Raw genomic sequence first — 19,572 nt, 5'->3', positions numbered from 1 at the left:
CTTGGATGGATTGTTCTTCTGTTCCACGTGGTGTTGACTGAGGTCACTTGGTGGTAATTAGCTGGCAGATGTGCTGGTCTGGAGAGTTCAAGAAGGAGTCACTCAAATGTCTAGTGCCTTGGCAAGACACTGGCTGGAAGGCTGGACTCTGCTGGGACTGTTGACCAGTTTCCTTAACACGGCTTCTCTAGCATGGACCTTCCCCATAGGGTAGTGAGGATTAAATGAAATGTATAGTTTGACTTATTGGCTTTGATGAGTTATTTCATCTAAGCACTATAAACTGGGTCATCATTACCTTTTTCTTGAAGCAAGATTATCCATAATAAAGCCTCTTGAAGGTTTTAAAAGGATAACATGTGAATTTGCAGTATTTGAGGCCTGAAGCCAGTAATAATGGTACCATATTAATTCAGAATACTTCCTAAATGGAGTCCTAAAATCCATTTGCTGATGGGTTTCAAAACATAAATATATAGAGTAGGATGTTTCTAATTTTAAAAGTTAGTCAATTTATTTTTGATTTTTTAAATTAGGAAATATTTTAAAGAATACAAAAAAAAAAAAAGATATAACAAACACCTATATTTCCACAACTCAGTATGGTCAAACCTTAACATTTTGCTATATTTGATTTGTGTTTTTTCTGAAGAAATAAAACATTATGGATGAAATTGAAAAAAAGATGTCTCTAAAGCACTTAGCATAGTGCCTGGCACATGCAAAGCAGTCAGTAATTGTCAGCAAATTTTTTATAACTCTTTATTTTGAAACAATTTTAGATTTACAGAAGAGTTATAAAGATAGTAGGAACATTTCTTATATACCTTTCACCCAGCTTCCTCTACTGTTAACTTCTTACATAACTATGGCACATTTATCGAAGACATTAAAATTGGTGTAACACTATTAACTAAACTACAGACTTTTTTCAGATTTCACCAGTTTTTCTACTTATGTCCATTTTCTGTTCTAGAATCCCATCTGGGATACCATGTTGCATTTAGGTCAGCTAATTTTAAATCATTCATTCATTCATTCAACACACTGAGAGTGCTGCCAACTTTTAGTTCAAGACTGAGGGCTCTGTGTAGCAGACGATGCCAGGAGCCCCTGCATTATGTACTATGACAGTAATCACAGCTCTCATTTTTGAGAGCTTGCCCCATGTTGTATAAAGCCACTTCTGTATACCTCACTTAATCCTTACAACAATTCTGTATGTTGGCTATTATTACTTTAATGTTATAGATGAGGAAACTAAGGCATGGAGAGATTAACTGAGGTCACACACCTGGTAAAGGGCAGAGGTAGTACTTGAACCCAAGTAGTCTGGCTCCAAAGTCATGCTCTTAACAATATACCACTCCTTTCATGAGGCTATTCTAGAGAAGAGGGGGAGCAGACACATCATCACAGACTTCCTGGGGCAAGTGTGGCAGGCAGGAAGGCTTCCTGACAGAGGTGCCAGTCTGGAGCTCAACCTGTTTCCCTGGGTGCTCTGGAAAATGTTTGGCTTTCCCACCACCTGCCTTCTCAGAGCTTCCCCCCCCTTCCCCCTTCAGCCCTAGATTCTGAGCCCAATCCTCAGAGCCCCAAGAAGGTGACATGCTGAAACTCAAGCCCCAGAGTGCAGTTCTGTCCCAGCCTCTGGGCACCCTACCACAGCCGGTCAGGACAGGCTGCCCGCACTCGTAGACCCGGATGTTGATTTAGAGACTGGCTTCTGGAGCCACTATTTTGGATTCCGCTGACAGTGCATAAGCAAGAAATAGCAACGAGGGCTGAGTTGTCAGGCAGAGGAGGGATCCAAGGGAACTGAAGGTGGGCAGGTTAGGCTACTGAGTGGGGACTAGCTTTGTCTGCTCTGGAGAATTATAGGCCCCACCAACCTGAGGATGAACTGAGGACAGTTTTCTATCCCAGATTGGAAAGGAGCCCTGCCTGGTTGGGCACAGCAGCATCAGCCCTTCTGCCATCCTCCAGCCAGGATGTATGTTTACCCTTTGGAAAAGGCCCAGCGAGCACCTGAGGCAGCCAACAGCCAGCTGGGATAAGGACCAAGTGCTGCAGGGAGCAGAGGAGCTGGCTGGGCAGCTCCTGGACTCCTCAAGCCTGAGAGAAGTGCTCCTCCTCAGGCTCCCAGAATGTCCATCTACCCCTTGATATCACCTGTCACTCTGAATTATAATTGCCTGGTGCCTTGTCATTCTCTTCCAACTGGCTGTCTCTGACCAGGTTTTCTCTGGGCTCAAGGTCCCCTTGGCTCTCACACTCTCTGGCTATGACTCTGCCCTCAGGTATAGCTCTGTGGTTCCATGCCACTCGGCCCTCTCTACAGAGGCCACCAGGGGGAGTGGATCCCAGCTGGCCCCAGGACTGGGCCCACCTCCAAAGGGCACCTCCTCTCCTCCCAGCTCCACCTGCAGGCAGCATCTCACCATTTGGTCACCCTCACACCCTCTTCCCAGCACATCTTGTCCCTCTTGGCCTAGCTTTGACCCACCTCCTCACTCCCCACCAAGGCTCTCTGGGGCCAGTTCTGCCTTCTGGGGGCTTAACGGGGCTTTGCCCTTCTCTGCCATGTGGTCTATTTCCTGAGGGCAAGTGTTTTTACTTTGTGTAAATCAAAAAAGGTGCTCCTCTGGGCAAATCAGCCTTTTGGGCAGAAGCACTCCTAGCAACCAGCCTGGTCAAGTGGATGTAGCTCCAAGTCAGGGTGCCCAGCTGAGCTGAGCACAGGCTGTGTGTTAGCCCCCATTCACTCCTACAATTTATAAACTGTACAAACGTATGCCGCCTTGTCTGGGATGTAGGGATTACTATCCCCATTTTACAGATGAACAAACTGAGGCTCAGAGAAGATGAAACGAAGAAGAACTGACATCTCAACTGAGACTCAAGAAGACCCAGTGTAAATGGGTGAGGGTGGTGCATTCAAGTGGTACGACCTGAAGCATCTGCAAAGTAGCAGCGGTGAGAGAGTGTTGTACATTCTGGAAACTGCAAGTGGGTTTACCATTTCTTAATTACAGGGTATGCATGGGAACAGAATTATAAAAGATATGGCTGGAGATATGAGCAGGTCTCAGATAATGAAGCACCTTATACTTTGTCAAGGTGTTGGTACTTCAGGGGTTGTAAGCAGAGATATTTTATTTTAGTAAGATGTCTGTGTACTGTGTGGAGGATGGAGAGGCAAGGCTGGAGGCAGAGAGACTGTTAGCAGGCTGTTGCAAGAATCCAAGTGAGAGGTGGCTTGAACTTGGGTAGTCACAACAAAGATGAAGCTAAGTGAGCAGATCCAAGCAGTATGTAGGAAGCAGAACTGATAGGAGGTACAACTGACAATTGTACAAGAGGCAGGAGTCCAGGGTGACCCCCTCACTGAATTGGGTAACAATGACTGTCAGAACCCTTCACTAATATGGGGAACTCGGAAAAGGAGTGGGTCTGGGTGGGAGTGATGAAAAGTTCAGCTGAGTTTGAAATTCAAGTGTAATATTCAACAGAGGTAGCAGTGGGATACATAGGTTTTGAGCTTGGGAGAGAGACTTGGGCCGCCATAGGCGTCTGAGAGTCATCAGCCTAGAGATGTGAACTGAGGCTGTGGGAGCACGAGGATCTCCCAGGAGTGTGGGAACACTGGGGGAGAGAAGAGGCAGAGGCCAGAACCCTGAGAAACCTTGACGTTTAAGGGTCAGCTGGAGGGGACAAGGGTAAACAGGAGTGGCCAGGGAGGTAGAAGGAAAGACAGCCCATTTAATCCTCATACATACCTTGTGCCACTTACAGGTGAGGAACTTGTGGGCTTTTTACATTGTTTTATTTTATTAGGGCACAAGAACTAAGTAACCCAGAGCTAAATGTTTTGCTCCATCATATAATCACCCTTCACCTAAGATTTCTGGGGTGTCTGCACCCCAACCTCTATCCTCTTGTTTAATGCCTCTACTTTTTAGGTGTCTATAATTTTAGTCAGTCTTTTTGAAAGTAGAGTATAAATGAAAATATTGAATGGATTCAGGAGATGCTATTTGTGCACAGTGAATTTTGATAGTTGGTTTTTGATAGGGTGGGCATGGAGAGAGGATGGTGACACATCGAACTTTGGTCTTTATTCAGACAATGGACTCAGACTCCTCTAGGCCGCTATCATGCTAAATCAGAGTTGGCAAGCCTTCTGCATCCTCATGGCCACCCTGGAAGGAAGCCACTGCCCCACAAACCACTAGAAGATCTCCTGTCTTTATTACGATGAACCTTTTATTATAGAGACAGACTGAACTCTCTTTTGCATAAAGAATCTCTGGATTGGGTCAGGGAAATCCACCTGCTAAATGTCACCACCCTGCTCTCCCTGCCTCTGCCTCAGCTAAGCCACCACTTGCTATTTACATCTCAAGGTCACTGGAAACAGCAGAGGCTGCTTTCCCCAGGGCCAGGCTGGTTGGGTTGGGCCATGCTGGCCGGAGGGTCAGGGCTCCTGGCTGTCCACCAGGTCAAAGCCGCCCAGTCTCCCGCCCCAGTCGGTTGTCCAGAACCTGGAGCTGCCGGAGGAAACCTGAGTTGGGGCAGATATTGCGGTGGGCCTGAACCGTCCGGATGGCCTCCACCAGCGTCATGTTCTCGTAGATCATGAGGAAGGCCAGGACGACTGTGGCAGAGCGGCTTACCCCCATGGCGCAGTGTACCAGCACACGGCCTGCGGGGAAGACGCAACCTAGCGTCAGCTGCCTGCCCTTGCACTGCCCACCCCTTGGGGAATCAGAGATGCTTCTGACCATCCTTCAGTCCACCTATCACAGTCCTGGAATACTGACACTGTTCTCCCTATCAGACAGGGCAACTGAGGCCCAGAGAGGGAAAGATGCTGGCTCAAGGTCGCCCAGCAAGTTAGTGGCAGTACTAACGTTAGCAGCTGGGATTCCCTTCTCCTGGTCCAAGGTGCTTCCTTTGCAACTGTGGTGGGGTGGACAGGGACAGTACTCCTAGAGACCCCTGGGTTTGCAGCAGATTATAGGGGGTGTCCACGTACCTCCCCTTACCCCTAGTTCTACCCTCTCCTCTGCCCCTGCCAAGGCCTCATCTTAGAGGGGCCTGCTCAGCCTTTGCTAGGTCCTGTACCTTCTGCCCAATACCTGACCTCTTACTGAGGGATATGGTTACACTGACGACCGCACTGGACCTCAGTTATGTCTGTGATTGTTGGTTTCCAGGATGTTCCTGAAGGGGATGCTCACTAAATGGTAGTAGCTATTTGCCTCATGGGGTGGGAGGGTTGTTGAAGGGGTTTGTGGCTCTGGACACCCCACCCATCAGTGCTACCGGAAAAACGGAAAGCCCCAAAGCCTTCCCTCACCCCCATCTCCACCCCAGTGCCTTCCCCTGCAGCTCACCTCGGGGAACACTGAGGGCAGTTCGGATGTATCGAGCAACTGGCAGAAAGTAGACACTGAGGTCGAAGAAGGGGTTGTCATCAGCCTCGACGCCATAGTACTCCAAGGGCATTCCGTGGTAGAACTTGGCACCTGTGTCCACTTGAAACTTGCCTGCAGCGACATTCACGACGTGGGTGATGCCCAGCTGGGTCAGCTTGTTCTTGTCCCGGGCTGCATACCTGGAGGGAGGGCACAGGGGAAGTTGGGAAGTAGGGGCAGAGCTCACTGGGTCAGCTCTGGCTGGGCGGGAACTCATCCCCTTTCCTCTTCTGTCATTCCCCTCCAAGGGTGAGACTGGAACCAGTGAACTGGCCTGGGGTGAAGGGGCTCCTCTAGTTGGAGGTTAAGACTCTCCTTCACTCAGGCCACTCTGGGGGGCAGTTTGGCCATATGCATCAAAAGCCTTAAAAATGTACACATACTTTGCCCCAGCAAGTTTTCTTCTAGGAACTTAATTAAAGAAAGAATCCAAAATGTTCCCACAGATATATGTAAACTGGAACTAATAATACTTAAGATAGTGAAAAATTGGGGGAAAAAAATCACTAAATATCCTATAATAGGAGATTGAGCATGATATAGCTAAATGAAATACTATGCAACTGCTAAAATGTGGTCGATAGATGTGGGTAAACAAGGAAAGATGTCTGTGCTATATTGAGAACCTGTGAAAAATGCAGGATACAAAAACAGAACATTGTTTAAAAATGTTTTAAAAATATGCTGTGTGATTCCATTAAAAAGCTTTCTATGTAAAGCAGATTACAAAATGGAATTACAGCGTGATCCCATTTTTGTAAAAAAATAATTGTGGAAAAGCATATGGTGTGTATGTGTGTATGCATTTTTAAAAAATTCAACAGGGATTTTTATTACTGAGTATCTGTGTGTGTGTGGGGGGGGAGAATAGCATATTTGCCATATTGTTAACAAGATATTGATCCATGTTTTCTAAATGCTAAGGAAAATTTCTAAAATTTACATATATGGATCCATATGTTCTAAATTTTAAGAAAACTTTTAGGGAAAATGACTCACAGCTCTACTCTCTATATATACGCCCTAGAGTAATTCGTGTGTATGTACCCAGGACACATGTACTAGAATGTTCCTAGGATCACTGTTCATAATAGCCAAAGAATGGAAACGACTCAAACGTCCATATACAATAGAATGGATAAACTATGGTGTATTCATACAGTCAAGTAGTATACAGCAATGAAAAATGAATGAACTGCAGCTACACATAATAACATGGGTAAATCTTACAATTTTGAGTAAATGATGCCAGGCACAAAACACACACCATAAGATTCCATTCATATACCTTTAAAAGACAGGCAAAACTAACTACATTGTAGGTACATAGGTGGTAAAACTATAAAGAAAAGCAAGGAAATAATTATTTCAACACTTAGATAGTGGTTACCCACAGGAAAAAGGGTTATGATGAGAAAGGTTCAGTGGGGGCTTCTGGGGTACAAATAATGTCCTATTTCCTGACCTGGGTGGTGGAACAGTCCATATATACTCTATGCACTTTTCTTACATGTGTTGTATTTCCACAATTAAAGAATAAGACAAAAGGAAAGAAACACGTGGAATGAGATGGTGGTAGGCAAAGAGGTTGCCACCTCTGCCCCTAGGGGGCTCTGGGAGAGGCTCCCTTTCTGCTCCCTTCACCCCCCACCGTGGGTTGTATTTACGCATCTCCCAAGAAGAGGTTGGGCCAGACTTCATCGATGTGGCTCAGTGTGGCTGCCCGACGGACCCAGAGCAAGCGCTGCAGCGAGGCCAGTGTGGGCGGCTGGTAGGGGGGCACCCGGACTGTCCCGTGGATCTTGGGCCTCCGGAGGTCCTGCTTCTGCAGTGAGTCCATCCTGGAACAGAGTGGACACCGCAGTGGCTGGGGCAGGCTCCCCACAGGTGGGTCCAGCTGATGTGGAGGTGCCCCTGGGATGTTGTGGGAAGGTCCTCAGCTATTTTATTTTTTTTTTTATTTTTTATTTTTTTTTAAGATTTATTTATTTTCGCCCCAAAGCCCCAGTAGATAGTCGTATGTCATAGTTGCACAGCTTTCCAGTTGCCGTATGTGGGACATGGCCTCAGCGTGGCCGGAGAAGTGGTGCGTCGGTGTGCGCCCGGGATCCGAACCCGGGCCGCCAGCATCAGAGAGCACGCACTTAACCGCTAAGCCACAGGGCCGGCCCCCTCAGCTATTTTAGATGAGGTTATTTGCCAGCTCAGCTGGGCTGAGTCCTAGACCCTCTCCCCAGGGAACAAGGGAATCAGTCCCTTGTCACCATTGTGGAGCTGGGAAGCCCTCTCTCTGGCCCTCTCCAGAGTTCCCTGATGTTGGAAGCTCTGGGCAAGGGGCCCTTGGAGTTCCGTTTGTGGCAACCAGTTAGTGCAGACCCCACCCCTTAAGTCGCTGGTCACATAAGTCACTGGGACTTTGTGGGGATGGAGACCCCAGATGGCTGTGGCCCTCAGAGGGCATGCAGGAAGGACGCCCCCAATCTGGGCAGCTCCTCTGCTACTTCCAGGGCTGGTCCTCAGGCCCCTATCCCCTTCCAGTTTCAGGTGCTTGGAGGGCAGAGCCCGTCTCTGGAGTGAGAAGCCTGGGCTATGAACTGATGATTGTTAGCATTTCCACACTGAATGATCTAATGCCTCTTCTGGGCCTGGTGCCTCATTTGTGGTAAGTCCCTATTTTACACAGGAGGAAGCTGAAGTTAAGAGAGAATTTTTTTAAGTGGTGCCCAAAGCCATATGGCTGGTAAGTAGCAAGGCTGGGGTTTCAATCCGGTTCTGTGCTCCTTCAGCTCCATCCCCAAGCCTTCCAGTTACCATCTTGGGGACTCCAGAGAGTGGTCACTAACCCGTCCATCTCTATAGGGGAGCCTTGGTGTTGCTGTTACACAACTGCCTATAGGCCCTGGGATTTTCCTCCTTACCCCCACGACTCAGGCCAGCGCTGCAGGTCAGGCCTCACCCAGGTGGGGTGGGTTCTGTCAGGAGTCAGCTGGCTGAGGAAGTCCGGGACCCTGCAGAGCTGGGATATCGGTGGCACCAGAACCTGGGTCTGGTGCTGTGCTGGGAAGGAGTGCTTATCTTGGCTAACTGTCCCTGGCCCCTTCAACCAGTAACTAGGGAAGGTACAAACTGGGAAGAACGTCTTTTCTCTTTGGTAGGCAGTGCCAGGACCAGGAAGGGAAACAGGCACCCAAGAGGCCACTGGCTTGGCCAAGCTCACCCAGCGGGCAGCCGGTGGGCAGGGCGGAAGTGAAGACCCGGCCTTCCCCCTCATCCCCCACTGTGACCTCTCAGGGCAGGCTGAGTGGCCTGCCACCTACCTAGGGCATGGTCTGGGGCTGGGAGTGGGGGAGTGGGTGCAGGGACAAGACTCAGCACGTGAGCGGAACAGGGCTGGGCAGGTTCTGCCCAGAACACAAACGCTGTGAAGCGGCTAGAATTCCAAGTCCTTCCCTGGAGCCCAGGGGGGTGGGGCCTGAGAGCAGACCCAGGCTGCTGTGGACAGAAGTGCAGTCCTTCCAAACCCCCAGGCCCCCTCTCTGCCTGGAGTTTCTGGGATTAAAGGCTCTTGGTATTGGAACTCCCACAAAGATGGGAGGCTACCTGAGTGGTGGGAAGGGGGCTTTAGACAGAGGGAGGAGAGCCTGGCCACGACTCATTCTGTGACCTGGAGCAAGTCTCTTCTCCTGTCTGGGTCACAGGTTTGTTTCTCATGTCGAAGAGCCTGGCCTTGCCTGACCTGCAGGATTCTCTGGGGGTCTGACTTGAGAATGAGAGGAGTGGCTGTGTATGCAGTAACTACAGGGTAGAGAGCGGTGTAGTGTGTTGTGTGGGGGAAGCCCCCAGGCGCCAGGGTTGTCTGATGGCCACACTGGTCTGGAGCCGCCAGCTGGGGTTGCAGGAGCCCCAGGCGGGACCAGATGGGGCTCTGGGAAGCCTGGCAGGCGCCTGCGCAGGCCTCTGAGCTTGGCGTGGGGTAAGGCCGCCGCCCAGTGGCCAGTCAGTGCCTCACAGCCCAGTTGTGTCTGAGCAGGCAGCCAGGCTCCAGCTGAGACAGAGCTGGACCCTGCTCCTCCTAGAGGCTCCTGGGGAGCTGCTGGGAGAGGCAGCAAAGGGGTCAGAGATTGAGGACTGCTAGGCCACAGCCCACTCCTCAGCCTCCTAGGAGCCCAGGGCCCAGGTCTGGAGAGGGGGCTTTTCCTTGGACTTAGGGATACTCCTTGTCAGGTCCCACCTAGGGCCTCACTCCTGATGCTCATGGATGTACCCCCCACCTGTCTGCTCTATCCCACTGGGGGTCTAGCCTGCCTTGCCAGCCAGAGTCAGGCCCAGCCCCCTGCCCAGTGACTCATCCTTCAAGCTCCAGGCACACCCAAGGAAGGGGAGTCAGTCGTTACAGCAGCTCCTCTGGTTTCTGCCACCCCCAGACCTGAACTGCCAAGGACCCTGCCTGATACTTCCTCCCACATCTCCTCGGCCACCGCAGGGTGAAGCAAGGGCCTGATGTCCAGCGGAGACAGGGCCCGGCCTGGCTCTTCTCCCCACTCCCTCTAGCCTGCATTCTGCCTCCTTCCTGCCTCTCCCCCGAAGCTGAACAGCTGCCTCTGTGGGCGGGGGTTTTCCTGCTTTTGCGTTGCTGCTGTTGATAAGTTCAGACACTTGTTTTCTGTCTGTCTGTATCTTTCCTCCTCTCTGTGTTGCTCTCCCCAGTTGCCTCTGTCTCCCACCCTCTCACAGGAGCTCACGCTCCTCCACGACCTCCCAGCACACCGCCCTGCATGCAGCGGCTCAGGCTAAGGCGCAAGCCTCCTCAGGGCAGGAGGCAGCTGTCTGCCATCCACCTTCTCAGCTCCGGGAGATGTTCCCCTGGTCTTCCCTCCTGCCCGCTCTCTCTGCCTCCTCCTCCTCCTCCCAAGGCAGACCAGGTGGGACTGTGGCCACAGGACAGGTGGGGCCAGAGATCTTAGGGCAGGATAAGTGAGGAGTCTAGTGAAGGAAGCCTCAGGAGGGTGGCAGGCGGGCTGCCAATGGTGAGCTGCCAGCGGGTCTGTGCACTCAGCGTGCAGGCCTCGGAGGAGGGCAGACCTAGGAGGAGTTCTCAGGTCTGGTACTTGTTTCTGTATGGTCTTCTCTGAGCCAGTTTCCTCAGTGGGGCTGCTGTGAGAATTCCATGAGACAGTAAATGTAAGCCACCTCCCATAGGGTCTGCCTCATGGTAGATGCCTAATAAAAGGTGCATCTTGGGGCCGGCCCTGTGGCTTAGCGGTTAAGTGCGCACGCTCCGCTACTGGCGGCCCGGGTTCGGATCCCGGGCGCGCACCAACGCACCGCTTGTCCGGCCATGCTGAGGCAGCGTCCCACATACAGCAACTAGAAGGATGTGTAATACGACATACAACTATCTACTGGGGCTTTGGGGGGGAAAAATAAAAGAGGAGGAGGATTGGCAATAGATGTTAGCTCAAGGCCGGTCTTCCTCAGCAAAAAGATGAGGATTGGCATGGATGTTAGCTCAGGGCTGATCTTCCTCACAAAAAAAAAAGGTGCATCTTACTCTTATTATCATGACTATTATTAGTCTTACCCTTTCAAGCCTCAGCCATATCCTGGGTAACTTCCCTATGGGACAGTGGGGCTTGGTCTTTATCTTTGTGTTTCCTGACGTTTCTTCCTCTGGCCAGCAATAATTATTATTATATTCACCACTTACTAAGGATGTACTATGTACTGGACAAAGCCAAGTGCTTACACTTTCTCATTGAATCTTCACAGTACCCTTATGAGGCAGGTAATATTATCATCCCCATTTTATAGATGACGAAACTGAGGCTCAGAGAGATTAAGCAATATGCCCAAGGTCACACAGCCGATAAGCAAGGGAGCCAGGGTTCAAGTCCAGATCTTTCTGACTCTACAATGCTTTGTCTGTGCCTCTATCTCTGACCCCATCTGTCTCCCAATCTAACCCAATCTCCCCCACAACACACACAGGCACAGGTGCCCTGGCCCTCATTACCCAGCATGCTCTGTGGCCCCCCTGAAACAGGGGCACTCACCCACCTGTGGGGGTATCTGGCCCAGGCTGTGGTCTTCTCTGACACGCACTGTATGCTGCCGGCTTCCAGCCGCCTGTCTCTGCACACTTGATGCTGTTTCTATTTTTTGATTTGAGTTTAATTATAAAGCATGATGTGCTGCTCCCCTCTTCTGGCCTCCCCCTGCCACTCCCAACTCACCCACTGGTCCCATGGCATGGTCAGTGCCAAGTCCAGCTGGGCACCTGGCCCTGCTGGGAATAGAGGCCGCCTGGCAGGGGTCTGCCTGTGGTGCGTGTGTATGTGAACGTTGATTGGGAGGCAGAGAGAAGGCAGATTGAATAAACCATTTTAACAGCTCCCTTGGCCTTCAAGAGTGCTGTGGAGCATGGGCAGAAAGTTAAAGCTGGAAGGATCTTCCATAGAGGAGGACAGGGAAGAGACTAGCCAAAATCAGACACAAACTGGTGGCCTTGCCAACATCAGAACCCAGGTCCAGGGGCCCTTACTTGGGAGCTGAGGATTACAGGACTGGCCCAAGATAAGAACCAGAAGACGCAGCCTGAGGAAAGTGCAGGTAGACAAACAGACAAAGGCGTAAGTGGGGTTCAGAGCAGGTCTTTAGACCAGCCCTGGCTGGCAGTCAGAAGCTGTGTATCCAGAAGCCACTCTGCCCTCTGCCAAGCTCCTCTCTCCCCAAGAAGGCATTCCTGGCCCAGGCCCCACTGGGCCTTAAAGACTCAGCAAGATGGTCTTTAAGGTCCTTTCCAAGGCTAACTGTGGTCAGTTAGGGACCTTAGATTTGGGCCTGTTAAGAACACTCCCTGCTATCCAGAGACCCTCCTCATATACCCATACTTCAGGACTCTTCCCGCTCACACCCCCAGAGAACTGACACACACAGAGACAGACGCATACCCACAGCTGCCCCTACACTGGGTCTCTGAAGTCTGAGCTCCAGGGAGCTAGGGCTCAGCCCCTGCTGGGGCTCCCAGAGCCCTGGGGAGAAATGGTGGAAGCAGGCGTGGCCAAGGGCTATCATGAACACTAAGAATCCCCTCCCACTTTCCTCCCACGCTCCCCCGCCGCCCCAAGGAAACTTGGGGTCCCAGGCTGAATCATCTCAGGTCTTGGCTGAGAGGGCAGCCCATTCCCACCTGTGGGGACTGAAGACAGTGACTGAGAGGGAGTGCAGGCAGCTGGAGGAAGCAGATGGAGTAGCAGGCTCTAGGGCGGACCCCATACTGGGCTCTTACCATCTTCTGGGTATCCACCTGGGCCAGAGCCTCCAGCAGCACCAGCAGGGCCAGCGCCAGGGTGGCAAAGTGGCAGAGCCCTGTGGCAGGGTGTGGGGACCGGCTCTGGGGGAGAAATGAGCTCCATGTTACAGGCGGGTAAACCAAGGCCCAGATTGGCTGGGACTCGTCAAGGCAGGAGCAAGATTAGGAGCCACCTAAATCTGCTTCTGCCTTGAGCCTTCCGTGCCTGGTCAAGTGGGTACAGGTGCTGGGAGAGATGAGGAGGCGGGTTTGGGGCCCAGGGCTCATGGGGAGAGATGACTGTCCTCCTCATCTTTCAGAGTCACCAGCCCCAGGGCTGCTGTGTACAGCTGCACAGGCTGCATGCTGCACAACTCCTGGGGAATTGTGCAATGCTGTAGCCCAACTGACTCCTCCAAAGCCAGCTGCCTGATGAGAAAGATGCTGAGGTTGGAGGTCAGGACATTTAAGGGCCCAGGCCAAGGAAGTGGGGTGATTTGGGCATGATCAGAGATCTACTGCTCTGCCAGCTTCCTGAAACCTGTTTAGAGGAAAGAGAGTAGGACGGGAACATGCCATTCCTGCCCCTCTCTTGGCTCCTCATACCTGTAGAGCTCTCCACAACAGTTTCCCACCCACCTCAGCCCAGACTTAATCCCAACCCCAGCTATAACCCTAATTTTCTCCCATTACACTCACCCCCGAAACTCTAAACCCTCTGTCCTGCCCTAATCCCCATCGCCAAGATGCTCATCCTCCCGACAGCTTGTGTGAAGGGGTTGATATTGCTCAAGTGCTTCCATTTGGTTGGGCGGGTATGCATTCAGAGACAAAACAGCTCCTATGGGTGGGGCGCAGGAGGAGATTCCAGCCATGCCCCGGAAGCTCTCGGCAGGAGGAGAAACCTGCTGCTTTTCCAACTCCCAGGAGAGCCTAGGCCAGTCACCCACCCAGAGCAGGCAGCCCCTCTGAGCCAGTGGCTGGGGCATAGCCAAAGTCAGTGTTGAAGAGAGATGAGGGAAGGAGCAGTATGGGTAGCAGGAGCTGCAAGCAGGGTAGGGGGAGCGGAGAGCCGCCCCAGAGGCCTAACCCCAGCTGATGGCCCTCGGAGGGATGTGAGTGTGAGGAAGGCGGGCTGTTGGGGCCAGACAGGGACAGACCCAGCCTGGGCATGGTGGGAGAAGAAGGGCAGTGGGCACTCTGCAGCTCCCTCACAATCCTGGTGCCCTCACAGCCACTCCACCCCAGGAAGAGACACCCCTGCCTCCTCCCAGCTGAGCTGGAGGAAAACACGGGATTGATGCCAAAGAAATGGAAGCAGCACCTCGGTGAGCATTTGTGGGCTGGGAGCCTGAGAAGCAGTGTTGCTGCTGGGGGAGCCCAACTCCTTCTACTGGGCAGCTGGGGACACTGGAGCCTCCAGCAGGAGGGAGGACACTTGGGGAGAGGAGGTACTGGGGACCTGTTCCCCTTGTGCATCTTAAGGACCATCTGCTATTGCTCCAAATGCACTGAACACAGAACAAAAAGGCAGGGGGTAAACGGAAGCAGGAAGGAGTGAGGATAGACTTCAGGAAGACCTTTTTGTCCTAAAGGGGTCACCAGAACCAGAGAGGGAGGGCAGTTAGGGAGGGTCCTTCTGTAGATCTCTGAGCTCAGATTGGGGGAGGGAGTGGGGTGCTGGGTCCAAGGCAGAGAACTGAAAAGGCATGATGATAGGAGAACTTGGTATCAAGCAAGGCTTGTGTGAGGAGGTCCTGGCTGGGGGCAGGAGCACCTGTTCTCCTTCCCCATGATGGGAATGGTGACGGAGGGCTGACATGAGAATTAATTAAGCTTGGATTCATAGCACAGCCACACTCTACTTCCCCAGAGCTGTGGCTGGGGTCCAGACCTGAGGGGAAGGGATGCAGAGGTGCACGAAGGTCCAGGCAGCCCTCAGGTGCCAGGACTGGCTGTGTTGCTGCCTTGGTGGGGTTCAGGTGAGCCCCACAGGCTATCTGCCAAGGAGGCAGGGCAGGTCAGTATCAGGACCAGGGAGGAAGGCCTCACCTCTTCCATTTCATGCTTTCTACCCCTTTCCTTCCTAGCCTTTTCATCTTCTCTGGGGGCTCAGGAACCTGGGTGGGCTGGGTGAGAGAGAGGGTCCTACCAGAGGGTTGCTTTGGCTGGGGCCTGTTGAGACCTTGGGTTGGTGAGGGGAGCCCAACAGGTTGAGGAGTGGCCCAGGCTGTCTTCAACCCTCACTTCCTGCCACACACAGCCCCGACAACCAACCTCTGAACTGGTCCCACCCATGTCCCCTGCCAGCCCTCACCTGAGCCCTTTCTTCCAATTGTACCCTTGCCCCTGCCCAGCCCCTCATCTGACCTTTCACTTCCAGCCCTCACCAGCCTCCCCTTCCATTCTCCCTGCCCACCCCTCACCTGATCTCACTTCTAACTGCACTCAGCCCCCTCCCACCCCCGCCCCCACATGCCCTGCCCAGCCCTCACCTGGCCCCTCAGCTCCGGCCTGCACCACGCAGCTTCTGGTCCAGCTGGCAGAGCTGGTGGAGGAAGCCTCGGTTGGGGAAGATCCATCGGCGCTGCCTCACAGTGATCACCGCCTGGCGCAGGGACAGCTGCTGGCGAAGCATGAGGTAGGCCAGGACCAGTGTGGCGGAGCGGCTCACACCTACCACACAGTGCACCAGGACCTTGGCTGAGGAAGACATCCTGGTGAAAGACCTTTTCCCACCAGCCGGCCCACCCAGGGGCTGGGGTGGACACCCAACTTCCTTTCCCTGCTCTGCCTTAGGTGCATCTGTGACCCTGGGCAAGTCATTCAGCCTTTATGGGCCTCAGTTTCCTGATCTGTCAAATGAGTAGACCAATACCTCTTTTGCCTACCCTTGGGATGGGGTCCAACTCCTTAACATTGCTTACAAGACCCTCTGTGCACTGGCCCCTACTGAACCTGCAGACTCACCTCAGGCCATCCCACCCAACCCTCAGCTCTAGGAACACTGTGTAACTTTCAGTTCCTTGAAGCTGTCATGATCTCTGGCCTCCAGCCTTAGCACATGCTATTTCAACTACCTGTAAAATTTTTCCCTGCTCTTAGTCTAACTTCTACTACTAATCGGTAAGGTTTCAGCTGAGACATGGCTTCCTCACCTAGGCTTTCTTAACCATTCATGGTATCGCTTGAATCACAGAGTGGTTCATCCTTTTTGCATGTGGCCCAGTGAATACTGTTGTAGAAGGAAGTCTCCCCACCTCCCTTATCCTCTGAGCACTCCTGCCCTGTGCTGCCATAGCTCTTCACATCTGCCCACTCATATGAGTAGCACTCATAATACTTCCCATTTTGACTGTCTTTCCATGAGGGCAGGGACTCTGCCTTGTCTAAGTGTAGATTCCTAGTGTCTAGCTCTGTGCCTGGCACACAGAAGATAATAGATAGCTGGTGAATGAATGGATGAAGAACAAATGATGTCAAAGTGCTTTGGATATTAAAAAGTGCTATGAGCCATAGTTTTGTCTTTCCCATCATACAGATGAGAAACTTAAGTCCAGAGAGGGACACTGGCTTGCCCATGGGGGGGTAGCAAGGGCACAGCTCTCATCCAGGATGCAAAGGGCAGGGGCTCCAGCTTTCCCAGGCTCCTTTGTTGTACCCTGGGTATTAGGAGATTTTTTTCCATTTGGTAGTACTCTGGGGGAGAAACCAGATATCTAGGTACCAAATGGTGATTTCCCAAGGCTGAGTGATGCAGAGAGAAAGAACTATCTTGCTGTTTGGGAGATCTGGCTTCTAGCCCCAGGGCTGCTCCTAATTCATGGCATGACCTTGTATTCTAGGCCTCAGTTTCCCCATCTGTGAAGCAATGCAGTTGGATAAATTGCTAGAGCACTGAGCAGAGGATTTTAAAAAACTTGATGGCTTTTTAAAAACTAGGGATAGGAGGGGACTGATGTTTGAGGGGAAACTGGACATCCCCCCAGTGACTGAGCAGGATGGGATGAGGGTTCACACCCCAACTCCTACCCCCAGGTGTGCTGAGGGCACGGTGGATGAAGTCAGCTGCAGAGCAGAAGTAGGCACTGATGTCGAAATCAGGGAGGTCAGGGGCTGGCACCCCCAGGTAGGTCACACTGCTGCCGTAGAAGTCAGGACCGCCCTGGCAGAAGAGGCCCCCATGGGCAGCGTTCAGCACGTGGGTGATGCCCAGCTTCCATAGCTCAAAGCGGTTATTTGCTGTGGTCCTGGGGAGGGGAGGAAAGGGGCTGGATGCTGGCTGAGCCATGGGGTCCAGGAAGGTGGCTCTGCTTGGCCCCCTGTTTCAAAGGGATGAAGCCTTTAGGGTCCAAAGGGAGTTGGAAGAAACCCAGCAAGCTTGAGATGGGGTCCACAGCTCACAGCCCCACCCTCAGAGCTTTCTGGTGGAAGAGGTGGTGGTACAAGGAGTTATCTTTAGGCCCTCTTTGCTACTTGAGGCTATCTGCCCCTGCCTTGGCTAGGACAGGAGGGAAAGGATTGCTTCAGCCCTGGGACCCAGCTGCCCCTCCCTTCCTGCCCCGTGCTCTCCCACGCACATCCGGCCTCTCCTGGCCACTATCTCATACCTAATGATGCAAATGTTTAGAAGTGACACCTTCCCTGATTCACCTTCAGTCAGGCTTCCTCACCCACTCTGTGTCCAGAGGAGGAAGACTGACTGGGAAGGGGAGCTCTGTCACCCCATCTCATACCCCAAATCACCATTCCTCAGACCTCTACCCACTTAGACTCGCCAATTGTCCTGGTTGTGCCAGAAGACTCCAGGAAGTGGGAGCTCTCATCTTTCAGGCAGGCAAAGTCCATGCTCCCCCTGGTGGCGACACCTGGTCACTGCACTGTCCCCAGGACATGGGGGTCCTGGAGAAAGTCCTTGGCCTGGGATGCTCAGAGCAGAAGTATTTCTCCTTGTTCCCATCCCACCCCCATCTCTGGTAAAGAGCCCAAGAACGGTCTCTCCTTGTCCCCACCCCCACACCTCTTGGGCCAGCTACCACTCACGCATCTCCTATGTAAAGGTTCGGCCAAACTTCGTCCACGTGGCTGCAAGAAACCTTCCCCGCCCTCAGGAGCTCCTCCAGTTCCAGGACGCTGGGGCAAGGCGTGGCTTCGGCATCTCCCCTCTGCTCTGGGAGTGAGGCCTCAGCCATGGGCCAGCCCACCCACTCCTCTGTCTCTGCAGTCACTCCTCTCTGCCTCTCCAGTGTCATTTCTCCTTCCCGGAGATTGGCAGGGACAGGTGGGACAGCAGCAAGTGACTCTGACTCAGCAAGTCACAGAGGCCTATACAGAAAACAGGACCTTTTCCTCCCCAAGTTTCCCCCATCCCCAAACTCTGTGACAACATAGAATCAGACATACCTCTGCAAGTCACTTTCTCTCTCAATCTCAGTTTCTTCACCTGTCAAGTAAGATAATTACACCTACCTTACAGAATTGTGAGGATTAAATGAAACAAATGATGTTCTGTGTCTAACACATAGTAGATGCTGTAAAAAAAGGTGTTTAAATAACAGATTTAGAGCCCTGAATAAGGCTATTTGGTTGTGAGGACTGAATTAAAGTAGAGATCCAGGGTGGAGAGGAGGTTGTCAGCTCCAAGGATGAATGACAGAAAAAGTTTTGTAGGTCTGGGTGTGCCACAAACTAGGTGGGAACCGTATGACTGTTGGATGAGCCTTCGGATTATGGGGCCCAGGGGAAGTTTCCTGAGTTGTACAGCCACAGAAAAGTGGAGAGGAGGCATAGAGGACCTCATCTAAAGGGTGCCCACAGGGTTCATGGGGGAAGATTTGAAGAATGGTTCTGTAATGAAGATGGCTGATTTCTCAAAAGAGAAGGCTGAAAGGGGCCATGTATGTCAAAAGGGAAGAAGGGAGGTGGAAAAGTCAAAGGGCCTAACCATCATCAGAAACATTTTTGAGGTGGGAGGGAGATTTCCTCTGCCTATAAGGGCTTTTGTCCCCACAACAGAAACTGAGAGAGGTCTACATCTGTCCTTCTGTCAGAGCTAGTTATCGGCAGAAGAGGTGAGATGTCTCGCCCGCTCTCAGGTCACTGCATGAAGGTCCTGATGCGGCTGGGAGGGGTACGAACTGCGGTGGGAAGGCTCCCGGCTGCCCCTGGCCCTGAGTCCAGCTTGAGGGTAAAGGCCACACCAGGACATCCCTTGGAAGCAGTCTGCAATCATGTCCACCCCACCCTGCACAGCATGAGGAAGCAAGGCCAAGGAGGTGATAGAGCCAGGCAGCAGGTGGCTTTGGACTTGGTTTATGCCGATGCTAGGCCTAGGTTGGGGACTTCCCTCAGGATGGGGTGGTATAGCAGAGTGAGAAGAGCATAGATTCTGAGGTTAGACAGATTTGAGTAGGAATACTGGCTTTGGCACATATTAACTGCCATACCTCAGGCAAATTTCTCGGTCCTTCTATATTGTAATACCCCATAGAGTAGGCCCAAGGATTAAGTGAGATTTTTATATGGCATTTGACATAGGGACTGTTAAAGAATAAAGGGGCAATAAATGGTAACAATGATCATTGGGGGTTGACTCTTGGAAAGGGGCTGACTCCCTCCAAAGTTCTTAGAAAAACCTCCTTTAGCCCCCAAACCCCATTTTCTAATCCCAAAGGCCCCGCCCCACCTTCACTAGCCCCTTCTGCGTTGGCTTTGGGCCTGACGCATGCGCTCTCGGTTTTCCCTGCTGCGGTTTCCCTTCTCCGTTCTCCTCTAGAGTGCATCTTGAGCGCCGCGTCCCTT

The 19,572-nt window shown here is 52.1% G+C and overlaps 2 protein-coding genes across 4 annotated transcripts in view; one reads left to right on the top strand and one right to left on the bottom strand.

Annotated features, from left to right (window-relative positions):
* Positions 1–2,932: 2,932 nt before the first annotated feature.
* On the bottom strand, positions 2,933–19,534 carry DUSP13B (dual specificity phosphatase 13B). Of its 3 annotated transcripts, XM_087431997.1 has the most exons (8): positions 19,457–19,534; positions 17,815–18,214; positions 15,267–15,474; positions 12,670–12,873; positions 11,538–11,632; positions 7,148–7,321; positions 5,400–5,620; positions 2,933–4,705 (listed from the first exon to the last, which is right to left on the bottom strand). In XM_087431997.1, the coding sequence occupies exons 2-8, from the start codon at positions 18,021–18,023 to the stop codon at positions 4,503–4,505; spliced, it is 1,314 nt and encodes a 437-aa protein (XP_087288123.1). In that variant the 5' UTR covers positions 18,024–18,214; positions 19,457–19,534; the 3' UTR covers positions 2,933–4,502. The 3 variants fall into 3 exon arrangements, with proteins under 3 accessions (XP_087288123.1, XP_014640294.1, XP_014640297.2); XM_014784811.2 differs by lacking the exons at positions 2,933–4,705; positions 5,400–5,620; positions 7,148–7,321; positions 11,538–11,632 and adding an exon at positions 16,804–17,021 and having other exon boundaries at positions 12,768–12,873; XM_014784808.2 differs by lacking the exons at positions 11,538–11,632; positions 12,670–12,873; positions 15,267–15,474; positions 17,815–18,214; positions 19,457–19,534 and adding an exon at positions 8,399–8,766.
* Positions 13,995–19,572, top strand: part of SAMD8 (sterile alpha motif domain containing 8) — a 73,431-nt gene continuing 67,853 nt past the window's right edge. Inside the window, exon 1 of the mRNA XM_087431996.1 lies at positions 13,995–14,099. The gene's annotated coding sequence lies outside the window, so the exon portion shown is untranslated. The remainder of the gene's footprint in view (positions 14,100–19,572) is intronic.

Source organism: Ceratotherium simum, chromosome 6 (assembly GCF_057802395.1).
Source record: "Ceratotherium simum simum isolate JZ-2026a chromosome 6, ASM5780239v1, whole genome shotgun sequence".
Lineage (NCBI taxonomy): Eukaryota > Metazoa > Chordata > Mammalia > Perissodactyla > Rhinocerotidae > Ceratotherium > Ceratotherium simum.
Note: the sequence above shows the minus strand (reverse complement) of the source record. Positions and strands in the feature narration are given on the sequence as shown.

What these genes read in the sequence shown, in the direction of transcription:
- DUSP13B (XM_087431997.1), bottom strand. Translation starts at nt 18,023, where the DNA reads ATGACACTGGAGAGGCAGAGAGGAGTGACTGCAGAGACAGAGGAGTGG. An exon ending in GGCCGGAGCTGAGGGGCCAG is followed by an intron (nt 12,874 to 15,266) that starts GTGAGGGCTGGG and finishes TTTCTCCCCCAG; the next exon opens with AGCCGGTCCCCACACCCTGC. An exon ending in ACTGTCTTCAGTCCCCACAG is followed by an intron (nt 11,633 to 12,669) that starts GTGGGAATGGGC and finishes ATCAAAAAATAG; the next exon opens with AAACAGCATCAAGTGTGCAG.